This window comes from Saccopteryx leptura, chromosome 8 (assembly GCF_036850995.1).
Source record: "Saccopteryx leptura isolate mSacLep1 chromosome 8, mSacLep1_pri_phased_curated, whole genome shotgun sequence".
Lineage (NCBI taxonomy): Eukaryota > Metazoa > Chordata > Mammalia > Chiroptera > Emballonuridae > Saccopteryx > Saccopteryx leptura.
Window position 1 is genome coordinate 97275693 of NC_089510.1, and position 23241 is coordinate 97298933.

Consider the following 23241-nt stretch of genomic DNA (forward strand, 5'->3'; position numbering starts at 1 on the left):
CAAATACCACTGTCACCCTTTTCTGAGTCTTACCTCTGCAGCATTTGTATTTTTTATCACCTCTGTTGCTTTTTCCTCAAGATTTTTCAGCTCTGCTGTTAAGTCACCTACTTCTTTTGCAGTATCTTTTATTTCTTTTTCTGTGCGAGAGACAGAGTCTTGTGCTTTTTTAAGATTTCTAAACAAGCAAAATAATATATTAAAAATGTGATATGTGACTTGTTAATCTGCTTCTGAAACCTAATAAAGAATTCTTCATGACATCTTAATGTAGCATTTTTCCTATAATTTTAAAATTTATGATTTACAAAGCCATCCCTAAATTGGTATTTATGTTTATATATACATACACACACTACTTGTGAGATGTATATTTTATTAAACTCAGTACAAATTAATAAAAATGCCCTTTATAAACTTCTGGTATCATCCAATCTTACATTATGAAGCAAAGTTAGATTATATTGTTCTGTCACTGTCAGATTGAAGATTCTTAAGTCTCTATATCCATGAAACTATACATTAAAATAAAAATTATCTTTCTGTTCAAGTTAGGGAAACAAGTGCTTCCAAAGGGATACAGGGGTGGGGGTGGAGGGTACACCTGGAGGAACAGCTGTTTTCTCCCTTAATAAAGTTAATTCCACATTGCCAGATACATTTAGGCAAACTTCTAATAAACGGCTTATTAGTACCTTTGAGCAAAAGGCTCTAGAATAAACTTAATAACCAGATAATCAACATGCAATTAATTTCTTTTAATTTTAAGGTAAGAGAGAACTGTTTATGGTTCAACACTTTTATATACATAATTTTAATGACTTTAGAAACACTTCAATAAGTAATCTAAAATTAATTTTAAAACAAGATTATGGGCTAAAAAACTTTTTGTGATTTGGGACAATGGAATAATATAGTAAACTAAGAATAAGTTACTAAGACAGTTCTCATTCCCGTATCTTTTTCTTCTAAGACCTAGGTCTATTTAATTACCAACTCTAAGTCAGAGAAACAAAACCAATTTCTATGTCCTCAGGACATCTGGGGAGTTACAGAACTATACTTTGCCAGTTTGCCTGTTTGTCAGTTAAAAAAAACAAAAACTGGTCCTATAATATGTCAGATAGGCTTAATAAGTAAATAATAACAATTAATGGATACTAAGTATTAACCCCCTTTCCAATGTTGATAGGGAAAAGGAAGACAGGTTAGGGTAGTACGTGTACTCTACCTGTCCGCAGTCTTGATTGCTACTTGGGCTTTAGTAACAGCAGAAGCGCATTCATCTAACTGCTTATTTATTTTATCAAGTTTGTCTTGTTGGGCCTTGAGTTTATGGTTATTAATTTCTACAATGATATTGTGTAACCTTTTAACCTCAGCTTCTATTTTGCCAGCTTTCTCAGCCACATCGTCATATTCTGTAATAAAAAAATCAGAAAAAAATGCATGTTTCTAGGTTAACAAGCGCCAAGTTGTTAGGTGTGAATTCTTCAGTCACCGACACTGAATGTCAACACAGATGGTATTATAACAATGCATGGTATATTCTCTGGCTCAGCTCGGAACATAAATCCATTTCTTTTTGTGTGTGTGTGACAGAGAGGGACATACAGGAAGGGATGAGAAGCATCAATTCTTTGTTGCGGCTCTTAGTTGTTCATTGATTACTTACTCATATGCCTTGACTGGGGGGCTACAGCAGAGCGAGTGACCCCTTGCTAAACCCAGCGACCTTGGGTTTCAAGCCAGTGACCATGATCCCACACTGAAGCCAGCAACCCCGTACTCAAGCTGGATGAGCCCACTCTCAAGCTGGTGACTTTGGAGGTTTTGAACCTGAGTCCTGAGTCCCAGTATAATGCTCTGTCCACTGCGCCTCTGCCTGGTCAAGCTATCCATTTATCCATTATTTATATCCATGATGGCTTCATGCCATTAACCTCTTTTTTTTTTTTCCTGAAGCTGGAAACGGGGAGACAGTCAGACTCCCGCATGCGCCCGACAGGGATCCACCCGGCTCGCCCACCAGGGGGTGATGCTCTGCCCCTCCGGGGCGTCGCTATGCCGCGACCAGAGCCACTCTAGCAGAGTGGGGCAGAGGCCAAGGAGCCATCCCCAGCGCCCAGGCCATCTTTGCTCCAATGGAGCCTTGGCTGCGGGAGGGGAAGAGAGAGACAGGGAGGAAGGAGGGGGTGGGGTGGAGAAGCAAATGGGCACTTCTCCTATTTGCCCTGGCCGGGAATCGAACCCGGGTCCCCCACACGCCAGGCTGACGCTCTACCGCTGAGCAACCGGCCAGGGCCACATCAAAACTCTTTTCAAACAACTTTTCAATGTTTTCTTGGGGTACTTTCTTGACTATTGGTCTCATGATTTTTACCCTTAAAATAGGTGTTCATTAACTTGCCAGTAGTGAAGAACTTGTAGTTATTTTATTTTGTTAGCCTAACTTATCTAGTTCTCTACATATTATAACAAGAAAGTGGGGGAGACAGGGTACAACTGGCACTCTTTTGTGTGGCACAGAAAGCTAAGTTACATGTTTTTAGATTTTATTTATTAATATTTAGAGGGGGGAGAGAGAAGGAAGGTGGGGGATGGAGAAATGGGAGGGAAGCATCGACTCATAGTAGTTGCTTCTCATGTGCCTTGACCGGGCAAGCCCAGGGTTTTGAATGAATGACCTCAGCATTCCAGGCTGGTAACCTATCCACTGTACCATCACAAGTCAGGCAAGCTAAGTTAAATTATTTAGATTCTCTTGTTCAGACATCACTCAAAAGAAATTGCATAATTTGGGAGGCAAAAGTGATGAATCAAACAAGCAAGCAAGCAGTCACAGAGAAGTTCTTGGTAGAGTTAGAGGTTCTGGTATCTAGTCAAAAGCTTTATGAATACAGGCAGTGGCATTAGCTTTGATGGTAGATCATCGTAAATGTAATATGCTTTTGTTCATAACTGTAGTATTAACTTCCCAATTTCAGATTTGACTTTCCAACCATATAAGAGGCAGTATAGTTCCTTTGATCATTCTGCAGAGTAGCTCTGGAAATCATTGATGAATGTTCAGTCTAGAATTGTTCTTTAGCCATTCTAACGATTCTGTAAATAATCTATTACTCTGTTAAGAATGCATGGACACATACACCCTCTACACAAATCCTATTTATACTAGCCAGAGTTTCCTACTTGAATCTTAATCACTATACAGTATCAGAAGGATAAAAGGTGACAAAAAGGTGAGGAGTTCAAGCAATCAAGAATACCTATGTCTAGAAAGCTAAACAAAAAACTAAGTTAACTTATGTAAAGAGATTCCCATAAAGTTCCTATAGGAGCTGTCTGGGCATTTGGTACAGATGGAGGCAGGTAGGATTTGCTGAGTGAAAAAGACTGAATAAGGAATTATGATCGCTTCCTTTCTGTCTGTTAGGGTAGAGTATCAACCTTCCCTAAATCTTGCAAATAACCATTTCTCTCTTTTTGTTTTACATTATCAGAGAGTTGTTTAGTCCAATCTTTCAGCCCATCTACTGAGTTAATTTGAACTGTTTTTTACATTTCTAAGATCACCACCCAGCTCTTAAAACCAACCTCTTTTTGGTCTTCCGGATTCCCCCTTTCCCCTAAGAATATTAAAACTAGTTAATGTATGTATGTATATGTATGTATGAGAGGAGGGGAGATAAGACTCTTACATGGACCCTGACTGGGATTCACCGGGCAACCTGTCTGGGGCTGATGCTCAAACCAATCTAGCCACTCATGCCGCAGGAGGAAGAGGGATAGAAGAGGGAGAGAAAAAGAAGAAGAAAAGAGGGAGAGAAGAAGGAGTGGGAGGGAAGCAGGTGGTCATTTCTCTTGTGCGCCCTGACCAGGAATTGAACCCAGGGCATCCATATACCAGGCCAATGCTCTATCCACTGAGACAACTAGCGAGAGCCTAAGTATACACATTTAAAAGCTCTACATTGCAGCCTGACCTGTGGTGGCGCAGAGGATAAAGTGTCAACCTGGAAATGCTGCGGCTGCCGGTTCGAAACCCTGGGCTTGCCTGGTCAAGGCACATATGGGAGTTGATGCTCCCAGCTCCTCCCCACCTTCTCACTCTCTGTCTCTCTCTCCTCTCCCTGTCTCTCTCTCTCCCTTTCTCTCTCCTCTCTAAAATGAATAAATAAAAAAAAAAATGCAAAAATCTACATTAAAATAAAATAAAAGCTCTACATTGCCAATACCAGCTGCAGTGGGGGCACCACAACTTACACTGGGGTAGGGGCCAGGGATACACCTAGAAAAGGTTCCAAACCTTTAGATCATCTTCCTTAACTTTGAAGTATATACAATGTATTTCTCTTTTTAAAACACCTATAGTCTATTGTAGGAGAAGACTGGCACACAAAGTCTGTAATTTTGAAGTCACTATTCTATACCACTTTGCTCCCCACCATTCTATTCTTTGCACCTTAGCCAGGGAGAAATTTTTAAGACCTAAACTAATATAAAACAATATATCAGGTCTACCGTAAAGTTCTGTCCGTTTCTATCACAAGTTTCGACACGTATGCACGTTTATTTGGTGCATGTGTGCCTCTCTATTTTTATCACTTAACGTATACATACTGACGTAGCAAATTAACTAAAAGTTGATTCATGTTAGTCTTATGTGTGAAGCCATAGTGTACCCACGGCTACTGATAAAAGTTCATTTACGCCACTGTAATTTTTACGAATTTCAACAAGGAAGAAATGCACAGAAGCATGTCTATCGCATCCACCATATTCCCTGGACTTAGCACCCTCTGATTATCACTTGTTTTTGTCCTTACAAAATTTCTTGAATGGCAAAAAATTCAAAAATGAAGAAGATATCAAACAAGCACTGGTTCAATTTTTCGCATCAAAAGATAAAAACATTTTTCAGAAATGGGATATACAAATTGCCCTCACTCTGCCAAGAAATCATTAATAATAATGGCAATTATATTATTTAATAAAGTTTATTGACAGTAAGAAAAATTTGTATTTTGGCCTGACCTGTGGTGGCACAGTGGGTAAAGCGTCAACCTGGAAACACTGAGGTTGCCGGTTCAAAGCCCTGGGCTTGCCTGGTCAAGGCACATATGGGAGTTGATGCTTCCAGCTCCTCCCCTCTTTTCTCTCTCTCTCCTCTCTAAAAATGAATAAAAAAAAAAAATTTGTATTTTGTTTTATTCCAAAAATGGACAGAACTTTTCCAGTAGACCTTATATTTAATCTTAAAGATATGCTGGCAGACGGGCTCTGAGGATGGCTCTGTGGCCTCTGCCTCAGGTGCTAGAATGGCTCTGATTGCGGCAGAGCAATGCCCCAAGATGGGCAGAGCATCGCCCCTGGTGGGCATGCCGGGTGGATCCCAGTTGGGCACATGCGGGAGTCTGTCTGACTGCCTCCCCGTTTCCAACTCCGGAAAAATACAAAAAAAAAAAAAAATATGGTGGCAGAAACGGGTCCTTCATACATATTAGGAATTAACAGTCTACTGATAATAGCCAGCTTTTCCATGAGAGGAGAGATGGAGTTCCTAATAAAGTCAAGGCTTTCTTTTCAAACAAAAATAAAAGATTCCTGCAGTCTCCCTGTAAAAGTGTTGGTATAAATGACAAATATAACATTTTTGGCCTTTCAATCGACTACTAGGTACCATCAAAACAGTCACAACAACAACAAAAACAACAACAAAAAAACCCAGTCACAACAAATATTGTGAGAATGTGTGAGGAAAAAGTGAGTGTACGTGAAGTCATTGTGTCTGAAAGAACAAAATATAGATCCAAAATTAAACGCAGGGGGGAAAAAAAGCCTGTCAATTCACACCACTTCCCTGTACACCACCCTCCAGTGGCTTCTCATCTCACTTGAAAATACGGCCTATAAGACCCTACATTATCTGGACTCTTCATCCTTTAACTTGGTCTCCTTATCTGTCAGATATAATTCTCAATTTAATAATACTTATTTAACCTTAATTGTACTTACCTTTGGGGAATGAAATAATAGAAATCATAAAACAGAGCAGTGACTTGCTATTTTAGCCTACAAATAGCTATCTGAAACATTTCAAATATTAAAAACCTACTTTTAACAATCTCAAAAAATAGGGCCTGCATCCATAAACATACCTTTTCTGAAAGCACTAACATTTTCTTCTAGCAATTTCTGCTTTTTTTTGTCAGGAGCAGTAGCAAGTACATTAGCTTCAAGTTCCTTAACTTGGACATTCAAATATTCTTCTTGCTCTGATAAACGCTACAGAAAAGTTTTAACAATCAAGGTCAATATTTTAACTCAGTAACATTTCCTTTAAACATTTTGAATAAAAAAAATATACTTAAAATCTTTAAGGACAAATATAAACAGGAAAACAGAAAACATGAACAATGTATATAAATAAATGAAACGGCCAACAAACACACAGAATGATGGGTAAACTCATGACAAAGAAAGTTAAAAATAGCATTTTTAGTATATTACAGTAGCAAATATACAATACTAAAGACTACCAAGCATATTAAGACTTGGAAAAATTACTTGTATATCCTGTTAATAGCACACAAAATTTTCATTGGCTTAGAAAGAAAACCATAATTTGTTAAGTGAAGAAAAATTAGTATGACTCATTAAAATTCCATATTTGTACTTAATACATATTTGCCATATACATAAACATGAATGCAAACTAGCTATGTGTATTAAAAAGCTAAAGAATATACATAAAAATTGAGGGTGATTATCTCGAGTATTTTCTGAATACTTTCTTTTTAAGACAGCATGCATTTCTTTTTCATAATTAAAAAAACATTCCACTTTAATGCTTGACCAGGCAGTGATGCAATGGATAGAGCGTCGGACTGGGACGCAGAGGACCCAGGTTTGAAACCCTGAGGTCGCCAGCTTGAACAAAGGGGTCACTCGTTCTGCTGTAGCCCCTTGGAAAAGGCACATATGAGAAAGCAACTGTTGAACAACTAATATAACACAATGAAGAATTGATGCTTCTCATCTCTCTCCCTGTCTGTCCCTATCTGTCCTCTCTCTCAAAAAAACCAAACCATCCCCCAAAACCCCAAAAAACATTCCATTTTGAAAAGAGAATGAAAATCAAGTCTCAAAATTGTTAAGGAAGACATATTTCTATGGAGAACAAATGGAAACAAGGACCAGCTGTGGCCAGAGCAACACTATGACAGGACTTTTACCCATTAGTACTCAGGGAAACAAAATCATGAAGAGACAGACCTTCCTACCTTGTATTTTAAAATTGCAAGCAAACTGCAAAATGCTTCTGTCAAGTTACTACTGAATTCCAACACTTTCAGCTAACATTGATAAAAGAGTACCTGGATGCTTGCAGTAAACTTTTCTAGTGTATTCCTCATTTCTCGTTGACTAAGCTTTAACTTAACTACTGCTTCTTCCAGTAGTACTTTCTGTTCCTGGATTTGTACTGCTTTTTGAGAGTCTCTCTGCAACTGCAATTCCATTTTATTTACCTACAAAGAGTAGAAGTGAAATAAGTTTTCTATAGGAGTCATTTCAGATTAACAGCAAAGTCAACTGTAGGTACCCTATACAAACAGCTAAGTGAAAGAACAGAAACTATTTCAAAATATGGGGGTGAGGGAAATGAAGGCATAACTCTTTACAAAATGTCATGTATCCAGGACATCCAAGTATGTTTTTAAGGAAGAAAAAATAAATATAGTGTTGTGAGGGTGATAGTAGAACACAGAAGTCTCTACTATACTAACAACTTAGAATTATTTTGAAATAGAAAAACTAATTACATAGTTAAGGTGTATGTAGTACTAATTACGTGAAAATAAGGTGCCAAACACTAAATGAATGGTTAAATTATGGAACAGCCATATGATCCAAATGTAATAGGAAAAATATTTATGCTCAGTATATATTTTCTAAATAATGTTTAGAACTTTAAAGTTTTACATAAAATCCCACATTTTATCGATTAGTCATTTATAGAAAACTCAGTATTTAAATTATATTAAAAACAGTATATTTAAAATAGCTGAATTTTATAGTATGTATATTATAAATCAATAGCTATTTAAAAAAAAAGTATGACTACAATTTCAAATGTGCCAACCTCTTCTTCAGAGATTTCTACAACTGATGAACCCATTCTTCCTTTCATTACTTTGCTTCCACCACCAGTCATTGTACCTGGAGACAGAGAAGTAACACTCAAATGTCTTCTCCAACAAGATGAAATAAAACACACCCAGTAACAGAAATAAAACCATTATTACCTGATTGTTCTATAATTTGTCCCTGTAATGTTACCACTCTCCATCTTCTATCTTTTTGATATGCTACTCTTGTGGCTTGATCTAAGTTGTCAGCTACTAAGGTATCCCGTAAAGCAAAGTAAAAAGCTTGGCGAATTTCCTCATCTTTTACTTTTACTAAATCAAATAACCGAGGAGTATGTTCAGGAGTTTGAATTTTGTTCATTTTTTTGGCCCATACTGCCATCTAAAAGTAAAATAGTAATTATATATTAAAATAAAGAATATATAATTTTAAGATAAGTAACATACATGTATAAAATGTGAGGGTATGTATACAAGGTTCTCAGTATCTGCAAAATTGAGTACAGTAGTCCTCTATCTGCTGGGGACGTGGTCTAAGACCCCACAGTAGATACCTGAAACTGCGGATAGTACTGAAACCTATACATAAAAGTTTTCCCCCATACACGCATACCTCTAATGAAGATGAATTTATAAATTAGGCATAGTAAGAGATGAACAACTGATCACATAGAACGATTATAATTACACTAAAATAAAAGTTATGTGAATGTGGTCTCTCTGCTAACAGATCTGGCTACTAAGTGACTAACAGGTGAACAGCATGGATCCTCTGCACACAGGGATGATCTATGTCTGGAACGACAGTGCAAGATTTCATTACACTATTCAAAATACTGTAAAATTTAAAACATCAGTTTGTTTACTTCTAGAATTTTCCATTTAATATTTTCAGAATGTGGTCTACAGCAGGTAGCTGAAATCACAAAGTGAAACTGCAGATAAAGGGGACTATTGTATTACTTCATTGATATTTTAAAAAAGTTATTTATTATAAAACTATCTCTATTCAAAAACATGATCTTATATACATAAAATCCTAAAGAATCCCTGACAAAACTATTAAAACTGATTATGAATTCAGCCAAGTTGTAGGATATAAGATCAACACACAAAAATTAATTGTACTTCTATACACTAGTATTAAAAATGAAATTAAGAAAACTGTTTATAAAACATCAACATCGCCTGACCAGGTGGTGGCGCAGTGGATAGAGCGTCGGACTGGGATACTGAGGACCCAGGTTCGAGACCCTGAGGTCGCCAGCTTGAGCACGAGGTCATCTGATTTGAGCAAAAAGCTCACCAGCTTGGACCCAAGGTTGCTGGCTCAAGCAAGGGGTTACTCGGTCTGCTGAAGGCCCGTGGTCAAGGCACGTAAGAGAAAGCAATCAATGAACAACTAAGGTGTCGCAATGCGCAATGAAAAACTAATGATTGATGCTTCTCATCTCTCCGTTCCTGTCTGTCCCTGTTTATCCCTCACTCTGACTCTCTGTCTCTGTAAAAAAAAAAAAAACACCAAAAAACTAAAAAACATCAACATCCCCAAAATCTACAAATAAGTTTAATAAAAGAAACACAAGACCTAATTACTGAAAGCAATGAAACATTACTGTATGAATTTAGACCTAAATAAATGGAAGACATTATAGGTTCATGAACTATAAGATTTAACATTATTAAGATGGCAATATTATCCAAATTGATCTAAAGATTCAATGCAACCTGTATCAAAATTCCAGCTGCCTATCAAAGTGAGTTATATAAATCCAATCATGTTGTACACCTGAAATTAATATATTGTATGTCAACTGTAATTGAAAAATAAAAAATATTCCAATTGTCTGGGTTTTGGGGCCAGAAACTGACCAGCTAGTTTTAAAACTGGTATGAGAATTACAGAGACTCAGAAAAGCTAAAACAATCTTGGTATAAAAGAACAAAATTAGAGGGCTCTTGATTTCAAAACATACTACACAAAGCTATAGTAATCAAGACAGTGTAGTACCAGTGCAAGGACAGACATATAAGTAAATGTTGGGTCCAGAAACAAACCTTACATTTAGGGTCAGTTGATTTTGACAAGGATGCTAGGAAAATTCAATGGGGAAAAAATAATCTTTCCAAGAAATGGTGGTGAAACAACTGAACATCCACATGCAAAGCAGAATTGGACCCCTACTTTATACTACCTTATAAAATTAACTCCACATGGATTAAAAATCTGAATGTAAGACTATGCTAAAGCTATGAGACTCTTGGTAGAAAACAGAGGAAGTAAATTATTGTGAACCTGGATTACGAAGTAGTTTCTCACTCAGACACATACAAACAAATTAAAAATTGGGCCTGACTGGACAGAGTGTTGACCTGGGACACTGAGGACCCAGGTCTAAGCCCCGAGGTTGCCAGCTTGAGATCATAGGCATGATCTCATGCTTGCTGGCTTTAAGACCAAGGCTGCTGGCGGAGGCCCAAGTTCACTGGCTTGGCTGGAGTCCCCCAGGTCAAGGCACATATGAGAAAGAAATCAATGAACTGAAGCAACACAAATACGAGTTGATGCTTCTCATCTCTCTTCCTTCCTGTCTTTGTCTCTGCCTCTCTCTCAAAAAAGAAAAAATAAATTGGACTTCAAAATTTAAAAACTTTTGTGCTTCATAGGACACCACCAAGAAAGGGAAAAGACAACTCACAGATTAGAAAATATATCTGACAAGAGATTTGTATCCAGACTATATAAAGAACTCTTACAACTCATAAAGACAAATCAATTAACAAATGGGCAAAGGTTTGAATAGACATTTCTCCAAAGAAGGTAACAAATGGCCAATAAGCACAGGAAACGATGTAGATACATCACTAGTCATCAGGAAATGAAAAGCCAAAGCACAATGAGATACCACTTCATACTATCTAAAATGAGTATGGTGCATACTACAACATGGATGAATTGTGAAAATGTGCTCAAAGCCATACACAAAAGGCTCCATATTATATGATTTCATTTATATGAAATGTCCAGAATAGGTAAATCTATAGAGAGACAAAAAAAACAAAACAAAACAAAACAAAAAACAGATAAGAGGTTGTTTGGGGGAGAGGGAGGAGAATATGGATAATGACCCCTAATAGGCATGAGGTTTCTTTTCGAGGTGATGAAAATAATCTGGAATTACAGAGGTCACAGTTAAACAACCTTGTCAATACACAAAAACTCAATGAACTCTATTATGTTAAAATGGTAAATTTTATGGTATGTGAATTATATCTCAATAAAGGTTTTATTTTTTTTAAGTAGTTATTGATGATGGAGGTTCAGAAATGCAAACTACCAGTCACTCCAACAATGGAATGTATAATCCTTTGGGGAGGCAGGCATTATAAGATGCTTTTTTCACAACCATGTGACCCCAAAGCCTAAAATAATCCTCAAAACCTATGGAGTATTCAATGAATAACCATGAAGAAAAAGCTAGAATTCAAAACAAAAGAAAGTAAAAACACAAAACACTTGGCACTTAATTATATGTATCTTTTTATGAGTACCTACCTTATCCAAACCTATAAAGGTTGCAACTCCAATATTTTGTCTTTTAAGGAAGTTTACACATTCTTGGGCTGTATCAATAGAATCAACAACAATGTAGTCTAATGCACGACAACAGGATGAGATAGCAATGTCATATTTTTCATCAATTGCTCCTAAATCCCCCTAATATAAAAGGATTGGAGAAAAATGAAGGTACTGTCAGCAAGAAATTAGGAACAGGATTATCCAATAACTATTCATATAGATTTTGCAAATTCCTCTTAATTGAGAAAGTATATTTATACATGGTTTTAAAAAATACAAAAAGGGCCCTGGCTGGCTGGTTCAGTGGCAGTGTCAGCCCAGGGTATGGATGTCCCAAGTATGATTCCCAATCAGGGCACAGAGAAGTGACCAACTGATTCTTCACCCCTTGCCCTCCTTTCCCTCTCTTCTTCTGCAGCCATGGGTCAATTGGAGGGAGGTGGTCCCACGGGCTGAAAATGGCTGGCTGGCCTTGCCTCAGGTGCTAAGAATAGCTTGGTTGCTGAGCAATGGAGCAATGCCCCAGATGAATAGAGCATCAGACTGTGAGGGGCTTGCCAGGTGGATCCAGGTTGGGGCGTATGCGAGAGTCTGTCTCTGCCTCCCCTCCTCTCATGACAAAAAAAAAATGAACAACAACAACAAAAAAAAGTACAAAAAGTATGCAATGAAAATATAAGCATTCCTGTCATTCAACCAAAGTTTTTAATATACCTTTTAGAAGTTCTGAGTATTCAGTTTAAATTTTTAATGAAAGCTCAAGTTGAAAAAACTGTTCACTGAATTAAAATATGAAAATTTGAAACCTAAAGGTATTATGACCATTAATTATTAACTATTAACTCATTAATCTCTGAATTATTAAAAGTTATCTAAGATTATCTAAGTCTTAAAATACATTTGCCTGCTTATCAACCTGTTAATAAATTAGCTATCAAGTAGTATTTATTCACTGACGAGCTTGATTATTCCTTGAGAGCAAATGAATAGGACCAAATTGTTTATCTTTGAGAAAATAAGATGGAAGTCACTTAAAATTTAGACAGGAAGCAACTATGCTGTGTAATTTTCATTTGCCCTTGTGAATCACTCTCTTCTGCATCCTTCTCTGGAATGCAGATTCAGGAACTGCATCAATTGGCTTTTTGGCTCTCTAGCTTTAGCTAATGTTAGGCTAGGCACCAGCAAGAGTAATGGGTACGGTAGGAGATGAATGGGATCAAAATATGTATTTTCCCCATTTCCTCCAAGCTACCTTCTAGGCATGGCCACAGCTTCCTTCCCTTTTCAGTCTCAGGAGAGGGAATGGTCCCCACTATTGCTAGCCTTGGGTCTCTAAACATCCCTTATTGATACACCTAAACTCCAGTCATATCTGTTGGTATAATGGTATAAAACCCAAAATAAAATTTATCAAACTCTTTTTGAGTAGTTTTGTCAAGTTTATCACTACTCAAAATTTTCCCTCTTGGAATTAATGAATATAATTTTATTACAGTGACATTTAATATACAGTTCTTTAAATCAAGGTAAGAAAATTATTTACAGTGGTTTTATTGAAAAAAATTATATACTTTCCAAATAAATCTACATTACCAATCTTCCATATATTCCTGGAATCCTGCCCGATTTTTTTTCTCTAATTATTGCATCAAGGACTTTCCCCCTACTTTGATTCATTGCTAAGGAACTTTTTGCCTCTTCAACTTTTTGGAAAAGATCATGAACCAAACTTCTGCAATTTATTTCTTCTTGTGTAAGTTTTTGAAGTTCTTTTTCTTTCTAAAAGTGAAAAGTAATAAATAAATAAATCAAATAAGTCTACACTCAATCACTGCATAGAATTAGTTTACTGCTTCAAAAAAGGAAAAGACCAACAATAAACATTTGAACCAGAACTAAGTGACCATACTCCAACTGCTGTTTTGGTTTTGAAAAATGCGGATGGATTTTCTATTATTAAAAAGGCACAAATTATTTGGGTCAATAATAAAGAACATAAATGCAGTATGGTTCTAAGAGCAGTACATTAATTGATAGAACAAGTAGAGCTGGGGCTGTGGAAATTCCAGTTTGCAACCACACAGTTAGGCGTAAGCGTGTCCTAATTCTTAAATACTGCACTAATAGTAAAATAAATTCTGATACAGGATCCTAGATATGGGTGGCCAGATAGAACTATGGTTATACTGTGCTTTGCTTTCTAACTGATACAGAAAATGTATTATATATTTAATTCAAGAAAAAAACCCATATAAGCACAGCTCTGAATGAAGGGGCACACAATGAGTGACTAGAACTACTGCTATACAAAAATGCTAGCTGCGAAAAGGAGAGGAACCACATGCATATACACAAACATTCAAGTTTTCAGTTGCTTAATCTTCAACCTAAAGCAGCCATTTTTTCTGAGATTTTTCCTCAACTCCTGGCTTTAAATTACCACCTCTATTACTAGTTACACTGGTATAAAGTAAAAGCTCAAGTTATACTGTAGTTACAATTTATCTAAAACTAAACTGAATTACTAGGAAGATAGAAGTGGTCACTGGATATAACAAATTTACATTTAAATTCTACACAGTCAAATTCCCTGGTGACCAAATAATGTACATTTACTAAAATGGAGAAACAAACAAACAAAAGTACTACTTCCAAAATTACAATTCCTCTTCAGATAGCATTTTCTACTGCCATCATGCCTAATAAGCTTTGGAGATTAAAGTTACAAAATTCCTTAGATATATAATCTACTGAAGGATAGGGGAGGGGCACCAATGGGCTAACCCAGTGGTCAGCAAACTCATTAGTCAACAGAGCCAAATATCAACAGTACAATGATTGAAATTTCTTTTGAGAGCCAAAATTTTTAAACTTAAACTATATAGGTAGGTATACTATTATTAACTTAATTAGGGTACTCCTAAACTGGCCAAAGAGCCGCACTCATGGGGCCAAAGAGCCTCATGTGGCTAGTGAGCTGCGGTTAGCCAACCAAGGAGCTAAGCTAAACTAAATATCTTAATTAGTTTAAAAGTTTGCAGCCCTAATAAAAAAACTACATCAATATATTCAAAAACAGAATACATTAAGACAGCTAAGTTTGCATATTCATCCATAAATATTATTTATGGTTTTCATTTGTTTTTGCATAAATTATCTATACTTAGATTTAAGGAAACACAATCTTTCTTTTGTTTAAATTATTTCTATGGGAAACAATGGTGGTGGTAGTAGTGTTTTTTTGTTGTTCGATGCTCTTGGGGAGAATACAGCTAGTTTCCAGATAGTCTCAGTTCAGATCAGTTGGAATACTGAAATACTAACCCTGTTGTTTTGGGGAAAATTAATGCTAAATGAAAAAAAAGTCTATACAGATGCTCCTTGATTTAGGATGGGGTTACATACCAACAACCCATTGTAAGTTGAAATTATCATTAAGTCAAAAATGCTTTTAATACACCTAACCTACTGAACATTATAGCGTAACCTACTTAAAAGTGTTCAGAAATTTACATCATCCTATAGTTCAGCAAATTATCAAATACAAAGCCTACTTTATTATAAAGTGTTGAATAGCTCATGTAAACTATTATATATACTGCTCACAAAAATTAGGGGATATTTCTTAAAATGAATGCAAAGCTACAAAATACTACTTCACTGTCATACATAAGTTTAAAAAACCGTAAATTGGGGACCACCTGTATACACCAGTCACTTCAGATGTTGAGATTTAAAAAATAATAATAAAAAGAAATATATATAAAAACTTAGCTGATAAACAGTGTTCAGATGAAATACAAAAGCAAAGATTTACCTCCTTTAATTCATGTTCAGTTTGAGGGAGATTTGCTTCTATAGTTCCGATTGCAGCTTTCCTTTCTTTGAGAGTCTCAGAAGCTGCAGAGAGAGCTTCTTTGGTCTTACTTAACTGAGACACGGCAGTATTATACCGACTAAGATAGATATCGAGTTCTGACTGGGCCACATCCATCTTTGAACGCGCTTCATTTACCAATTTGCTGAAACTCATAAGTTCTTTCTCTTGATTCTGTTAAAATGATAGACTTCATTAACTTTTCAAGCCTAAACTAAAAGAGAAACCATGTATTTTGAATTCAACTTAAGAAGATTCTACAAGTATATATAGAAGTAAATAATTCTTACAAATGGACTAATAGTTTTTGCTTATTCACTGTATATAGTCTCCTCAACTGACTTCACAAGAGCCTTAACGAGATATATATTAGTATGCCCTTTTTAGAAAAATAGTGGTTAAGAGAACAAAAATTTGGGTCTGGATTCCATTGGTCTTTCTACACTACCTTAATTGAAATGGTAAGGTCTATTCAGCAGAAAGTTCCCTTAAGTATATTTGTGTTAAGTTTTAGAGCAGGGGTTGGGAACCTTTTTGGCTGAGAGACCCATGAACGCTACATATTTTAAAATGTAATTCCGTGAGAGCCATACAATGACCCGTGTACATTACACATTATCCAACAAAAATCTGGTGGTGTCCACAACCATGAACATGAGCGGTAGGAAATGAATGGATTGTAATCTTTTTTTTTTCTTCATTTTTCCGAAGCTGGAAACGGGGAGGCAGTCAGACAGACTCCCGCATGCGCCCGACCGGGATCCACCTGGCATGCCCTTCTGGGGCATCACTCTGTTGCATCCAGAGCCACTCTAGTGCCTGGGGCAGAGGCCATGGAGCCATCCTCAGCGCCCGGGCAATCTTTGCTCCAATGGAGCCTCGGCTGTGGGAGGGGAAGAGAGAGACAGAGAGAAAGGAGAGGGGGAGGGGTGGAGAAGCAGATGGGCACTTCTCCTGTGTGCCCTGGCCGGGAATCAAACCCAGGACTCCTGCACGCCAGGCCGACGCTCTACCACTGAGCCAACTGGCCAGGGCCGGAAATGAATGGATTGTAATACATGAGAATGTTTTATATTTTTAATGTTATCATTTTCTTTATTAAAGATTTGTCTGCGAGCCAGATGCAGCCATCAAAAGAGCCACACCTGGCTCGCGAGCCATAGGTTCCTGACCCGTTTTAGAGATAAGGCCAGGTAATCCCCAACACTAGTCATTTATTTGATGAGTAAGTAGAAATTTGGGGCTACTATAATAAACTTTGTAGAAAAGATCTATTTAATAGAATGGCATAAGATAGGCCCTTACAAAAGCCTAACTCCTATATTTCACACAAAAAGGAAAAGGACCAGAAACATGAGCTTCTGTCCAAGTTCATTAACACTAACACATACACATTACTCACTCACTATATTCTAGACACTGTTATGGATGTTTTGTATGTGTTAATTCCTTAACATAAAAATTATTACATCCACTTTGAGGAAACTGAGATCAGAGATTAACATTCACTCCTAAGTAGAGAGACCCCCCCATTTTAGCTACTAGTTTATGCTGAGGAATGAGACACCTGGATGTGAGCCCTGGCCTTTTCACCAATAAAAGGCACAAAAAGGCACAGAGGCATATTCAGTATATGGTACATTACATGAACAAATGTGAAACTACATATCCATAATGAAAGCTACTGCATTAACCAATGACACTTTACCACACTGGCATCCTACTTATAAAGTTTTGTAGTGTGACATTAGAACATGTTCATATTGCAAAACAATGTATTATTGTCTGTAATTGAAAAATATAAAAACAAATAAAAAAAACCCGTACCACTTTACTGAGGCATAATTTACAAAGGCTGTATACAGTCTATAACTTATGTACATAAGTCAGTTTAACTCAATTACTATTATCTATTAAAATATCTATTTAATATGCTCAGTAATGTCAAAAAGGCTGTGATGGATATAAACAAAGCCAAGTTTTGAATTTATAATACTCATAGATAAGTCATAGCAATGTGACAACTGCATACTCTGTCACATTAATCAAGTGCTAAAAGAATGTAGCAGCTAACATTAATTTCTTAATTTCAAGGCATTTATATGAATAAATGTGTGTATGTGTACACACATACATTCTATTTCCACAAAGATTCATAAGATTGGTATTTTCTCGCTATTTTGAGGAATATGACCTGGAGACATAACCTGCACGAGATCAGAGATAATAAATTATTGACTTAGGACCTAGGATTTGAACCAGGAACTGACACAAGGGCTGTAGTTTTAAACTATTATATAAGAGCTATAGAAGCCAAGGAAGTGCCTGACTTGTGGTGGCGCAGTGGTTAAAGTGTCAACCTGGAAATGCTGGGGTTCCCGGTTCAAAACCCTGGGCTTGCTTGGTCGGGGCACATGTGGGAGTTGATGCTTTCTGCTCCTCCCCCCTTCTCTCTCTCTCTCCCCTCTCTATAATGAATGAATAAATAAATAAATAAATAAAAATCTTTAAAAAAAAAAAAAAAAAAAAAAAGAAGCCAAGGAAGGAGATGTCAACCAGGGGTTAGTGTGGTCCTAGGTTTTTATAGGCAATAATAAATTAAGCTATGAAGAAAATAAGTTGAGAAGATGAAAAAGAAAAATTTGATGAAATCAACAGGCTCAATAAAGAATGGCACATATAACAGTATTTGACATGTTAATTTCTGTGACCACTACAAATCCTCAGTTAATTTTTAAAATGGGAAAGAAGAGACAGAGTGTAGGCTATTTTTTGGAATGTTAGATTAGATATTACAAGTCCAAACCTTTTCTTTTAACAGGTCAGTTTTTGCCATTACTACAAAAACAAGAGTTAAAGCCACCAAAAAGAAACACTGAGTGATGAAGAAATCTTACCTCTTTTTCTTTCTGAAGCCCATGTGTTTCCTGTTTAAGACTATCCATAACTTCCTTTAGTTTTTTTTCTTCTTTCTCTTTTTCCTTCTCAAGGGCATTCTTTCTAGTTATTGTCTCAGTTATGATCTTCTCACTCTTGGCAGGTATACTTTCAAATTCTTCTACCTAAGATTATAAAACAAGTTTAAGTTGTAGTAGCACGTGCCTTTAGGCTGTCCAACACTGTCAACATTTGACTTTCTTAAACAACATTTCTCAGAGTCTTCCACATCTTTGTGGTTTTCTTTGTAATCAGATTTGAATTAGATGGTTTTAGCAAGTACTTTTTCTTTTTTATGTCTCTTGATAGAATTTATTTGCAAAGGGGTATGAGCAAGTACATGGTTAACCATGCACTGAAATTTCTGTATATTCTCAGTCTAATCCTATGAATTCGATTCCTTATAAAAAAAAGTCCTCCCTTCTGAGCATTAGGTCTTTCTTCCTTCTGTTCTAATTTCAGGCGAGTATTATACTTTCCCTGTTAAAATGCTCTGGCTACATAAGATTTCTTAAACTGTATGTCATGGTATATTAGAACTGACCACAAATTACCTTTACACGACCCCCCCCCCCCCCCCGCATCCCTCAAATCCTAAGTTCTTTTTTTACAACTTTACTCCTCCAGAGTCATCAGGCAGGACTAATACTTAATTCCATTACTATTTTCTGGTAATAACCACTTGCCTACACTTGATGCCCTTTGTAATAGTTACATAAGGCTATCTGTCCAATTTAGGCATTACTCTAAAATCCATATGGTATTTTAATTTGGTTATCCAGTATTGGAGAAGTTCAGTATTTCCCTAAATGGTGCTCCTCAAACACTGATTCATGTTAGATTATACCAAGCAGAAAGTACATTATTTTGTGAACAAATGCATTTAGAGAAGATTTATAAGGTAAAAGCAAAGCCTAAAATTATTGTATTAATTACATGGTCCAAAGCTTTTCTTGGGGAAGTGGGTGTAGATATCATATCTGTTAGTAACTGAAAAAGCTAAGAATGTAGTTTGAAAGACCTCAAATTAATTGATTAGTCTGGCTCCTAATGATGTAGTTTCAAAGTTTATCTTTTTCTTAAACCTTCTAAATTACCAGGTTCCCCTTCCTTCCTTTTTCAGGGGAAATTCACTTTAATTTTTGTAGGAGTCAGGTAATACTTTTAAGTCTTTAACATATAACCAAAAATATCTTCTTAAACCACTATGTGAGGAAAAAGAAAATGATTTTATCACCAAAATAGATTTGATAAGTATTTTACAAACAATGTACATCATAGAAAAATCAGAAGATTTTTCTTTGTGGATAAAATAATCAGGTCCAGAGATAAATCTTAAACACTTAATCAGAATCCCAACACACTGTCTTAGGTAATAAGGGGCAAGCAGATCTATGAAAAAAATAGTAAAAACTAGATCTGTTATGTAGACATTTTATTTTACATAATTTTTTTCTAAAACCTACCTTTTCTGCCCTGGCCGGTTGGCTCAGTGGTAGAGTGCCGGCCTGGCGTGCAGGAGTCCCAGGTTTGATTTCCGGCCAGAGAGGCGCCCATCTGCTTCTCCACCCCTCCCCCTCTCCTTCCTCTCTGTCTCTCTTTTCCCCTCCCACAGCCAAGGCTCCATTGGAGCAAAGTTGGCCCAGGTGCTGAGGATGGCTCTGTGGCCTCTGCCTCAGGTGCTAGAATGGCTCCATTGCAACAGAGCGACGCCCCAGATGGGCAGAGCATCATCCCCTGGTGGGCATGCCGGGTGGATCCTGGTCGGGCACATGCAGGAGTGTGTCTGACTGCCTCCCCTTTTCCAACTTCAGAAAAATACAAAAAAAACAAAAACAAAAAAACCCCCTACCTTTTCTTTATCTTTTTGAAGTTGTTTCTCCAGTTTTTTTGCCTTACTTGAAGCATGTTTTAATTTCTCCCTAACCTGAACATCTTCCAAATCTAGTTGTGTAAATTTCTCTTTGTTCTCCTCAATATATTTTGTAATTTTATTCAGTTTCCTAGCAAAGCAAAAAAATTATTAGTCATTACTTTTAATATTCAGATACTGAAAGCCATATTATACACTCTGCCTGGGACATTTCCTCTGCACATATGTCTAAGCTCTTATAATGTAGGATCCTAAAATGACCTATTTTCAAGTTAATCATACCTTCCCTCCATATTTGATGAAGCCATTAAGTGATTATGGGGGTATTTTGACCTTCTAAGCTAGATGGGAAATACTACATTTTCTAGGGACTATGATGTCTAGGCATAGAAAAATTTTGATAAAAGTAAAATTTTAAAGAATAAAAATTGCCCTGGCTGGCTCAGTGTCCAGTTGGTGTGTGTGGAAGTCCCAGGTTTGATTCCCGGTCAGGGCATGCAGGAGAAGCGACCATCTGCTTCTCTACCCCTCCACCCCACTTTCTCTTCCTCTCCCACGGCCATGGCTCAGTTTGAGCAAGTTGGTCCTGGGTGCTGAGGATGGCTCCGTGGCCTCACCTCAGGAGCTAAAATAGCTCAGTTGCTGCAAGTAACAGAGCATCACACTTGCCAGGTGGATCCCAGTGGGGATGCATGCGGGAGTCTGTCTCTGCCTCCTCGCCTTTCACTTAATAATAAAAAGAAAAAAAAAATCACATAGGTAAGAGATATTGGTTTCATTAAATATTGGCACAGAGGCCCTGGCCGGTTGGCTCAGTGGTAGAGCTTTGGCCTGGCGTGCGGGAGTCCCAGGTTCGATTCCCGGCCAGGGCACACAGGAGAAGCGCCCATCTGCTTCTCCACCCCTCCCCCTCTCCTTCCTTTTTGTCTCTCTCTTCCCCTCCCGCAGCCAAGGCTCCATTGGAGCAAAGTTGGCCTGGGCACTGAGGATGGCTGTATGGCCTCTGCCTCAGGCACTAGAATGGCTCTGGTCGCAACAGAGCAACGCCCCCTGGTGGGCATGCCGGGTGGATCCTGGTCGGGCGCATGTGGGAGTCTAACTGCCTCCCCATTTCCAACTTCAGAGGAAATACAGGGAAAAAAAAATATTGGCACAGATAGAGTCACGAACAAAACTTTAAAAACTCTATCTAACATAACCCCATTCTACCTCAATTAGATTTGTGGACTCATATTAACAATCTGTCAGGCTGCTTATTTTGCTGTTTTGTGTTATGGAGTTCTGCCACAAGGGGTAGCATCCTCCATTATTTTAAGACCAGCACTGAGCACTCAAAAATCTGTAATGATGTACCAGATGTAGGGCAATTATTTCGTTTTTGTCTGCAAAAGGAGACCACTTTATATGATAGCAAATGTATTATACTCATGTGCTGCCAAGTTTATACATAGACACACATACACATACAGGTAATAAAATTGAATTTAAATACTTATAGTACTTTAAAAAAATCATTACTTTTCTACATCTTTTACAGCTTTATTCTTAGCTTTCATTTCATTTGACAGTATACTGCTCTTCTCATTAATTTCTTTGGTATCTTCATTAATTTTTTCCTTTTGAGTTTCCATTTCAGCAACTCGTTTCTGCAGATCATGACTAGAGGGGAAAAAAAGGAAAAATCAAAGATCCTAACATGTCACTTCTAAAATTATGTAACTATTTTAGTAAAACCAGCTGTTTCTAAAATACAGTACTTTTAATTATAGTAATTTTACAATTACGTGGGGCTATTGGAGGATGCGTGTGGAGAAGAAAGGGCAGGAACACAACCAACCCAGGGTCAAGACTAGAATTAGGAACAAAATAGCTTCCATACAAACAAAATTAGATCAGTTACATGAATTAAAAAATATATGTAAAACTATTATGTATAGTAACACATAATGTGAACCCACTTCCCAATGTAAAGTAGGATATTTACAAGTCAACTTCAACACTCTGGTAAAGAATTTAATGAATTCATTACACAAAACAGTTTTTAGAATTTTTTTTTTACTTCAGTCTTCACATCTCTATAATATAGGAAAAGAGAAGGGAATTTGACTAAAGTTTAGAAACTAATATAAAAATTGATAAATTAAAGTACTTACATATAATATTGACAAACATGATTTTTTTTTTTAAATATTTCATTTTCCAAGGTAAGGAATTCAATTGCTATGTTTTTCTCTCCTTCTAAGGCATCTTTTTCCTTTTCCACCATCTTCACTCTGTTTAACTATAAAAATTAATAGTGTATAGATTAAAATATACTTCAAATGTATACTGAATTTAAAATATGCCAATATTAGATAAAATATAAACTATATTAATAAAAATATAAAACTATATAAAATAGTAAACATTTTCCAATTGTATGTACTATAACTTGAATATTTGATTCAGTAAACTTTGTTAATAAACAGAACATTCCGGTTTACAACAAAAGTCTACAAAAGATTCACCTTCTCTCCTCTGTGTTCATTTAATAGCTCAACTCTCCGACACAAGACTTTAATAGGTTCATTTAGCCGTCCACAACCAATGATATCTTCTAAATATTCAAGCATACCCTCGTCATGTTCAGTCTGGCCTTTCGGTTTCATCATAGCAATTTGTTCAACTTCACCCTTTAAAAAAAGTCACATTTCACACTCACTATGTATGTTTAGCTATTATACATCAATCTTAAACTGAGAATAAGGAACAATTAAGAAATCCAATAGTAATAAACAAATAAATGTTGCAAAACAGTAGGTTCAGAGTTAATAAGATA

General features: G+C 36.7%; 2 protein-coding genes across 2 annotated transcripts in view; one reads left to right on the top strand and one right to left on the bottom strand.

Moving 5' to 3' along the window:
* IFT80 (intraflagellar transport 80) overlaps positions 1-23241 on the top strand; it is a 261132-nt gene that overhangs the window by 16555 nt on the left and 221336 nt on the right. The gene's annotated exons all lie outside the window — the stretch shown is intronic.
* Positions 1-23241, bottom strand: part of SMC4 (structural maintenance of chromosomes 4) — a 38521-nt gene that overhangs the window by 3667 nt on the left and 11613 nt on the right. Inside the window, exons 6-19 of the mRNA XM_066347672.1 lie at positions 22931-23095; positions 22577-22704; positions 21942-22082; positions 20403-20553; positions 18511-18675; positions 15554-15787; positions 13330-13515; positions 11710-11871; positions 8310-8535; positions 8147-8223; positions 7380-7532; positions 6162-6288; positions 1232-1421; positions 34-178 (exon numbers count right to left, since the gene is read on the bottom strand). Coding sequence (XP_066203769.1) covers positions 34-178; positions 1232-1421; positions 6162-6288; positions 7380-7532; positions 8147-8223; positions 8310-8535; positions 11710-11871; positions 13330-13515; positions 15554-15787; positions 18511-18675; positions 20403-20553; positions 21942-22082; positions 22577-22704; positions 22931-23095 — 2250 coding nt within the window. The remainder of the gene's footprint in view (positions 1-33; positions 179-1231; positions 1422-6161; positions 6289-7379; positions 7533-8146; positions 8224-8309; positions 8536-11709; positions 11872-13329; positions 13516-15553; positions 15788-18510; positions 18676-20402; positions 20554-21941; positions 22083-22576; positions 22705-22930; positions 23096-23241) is intronic.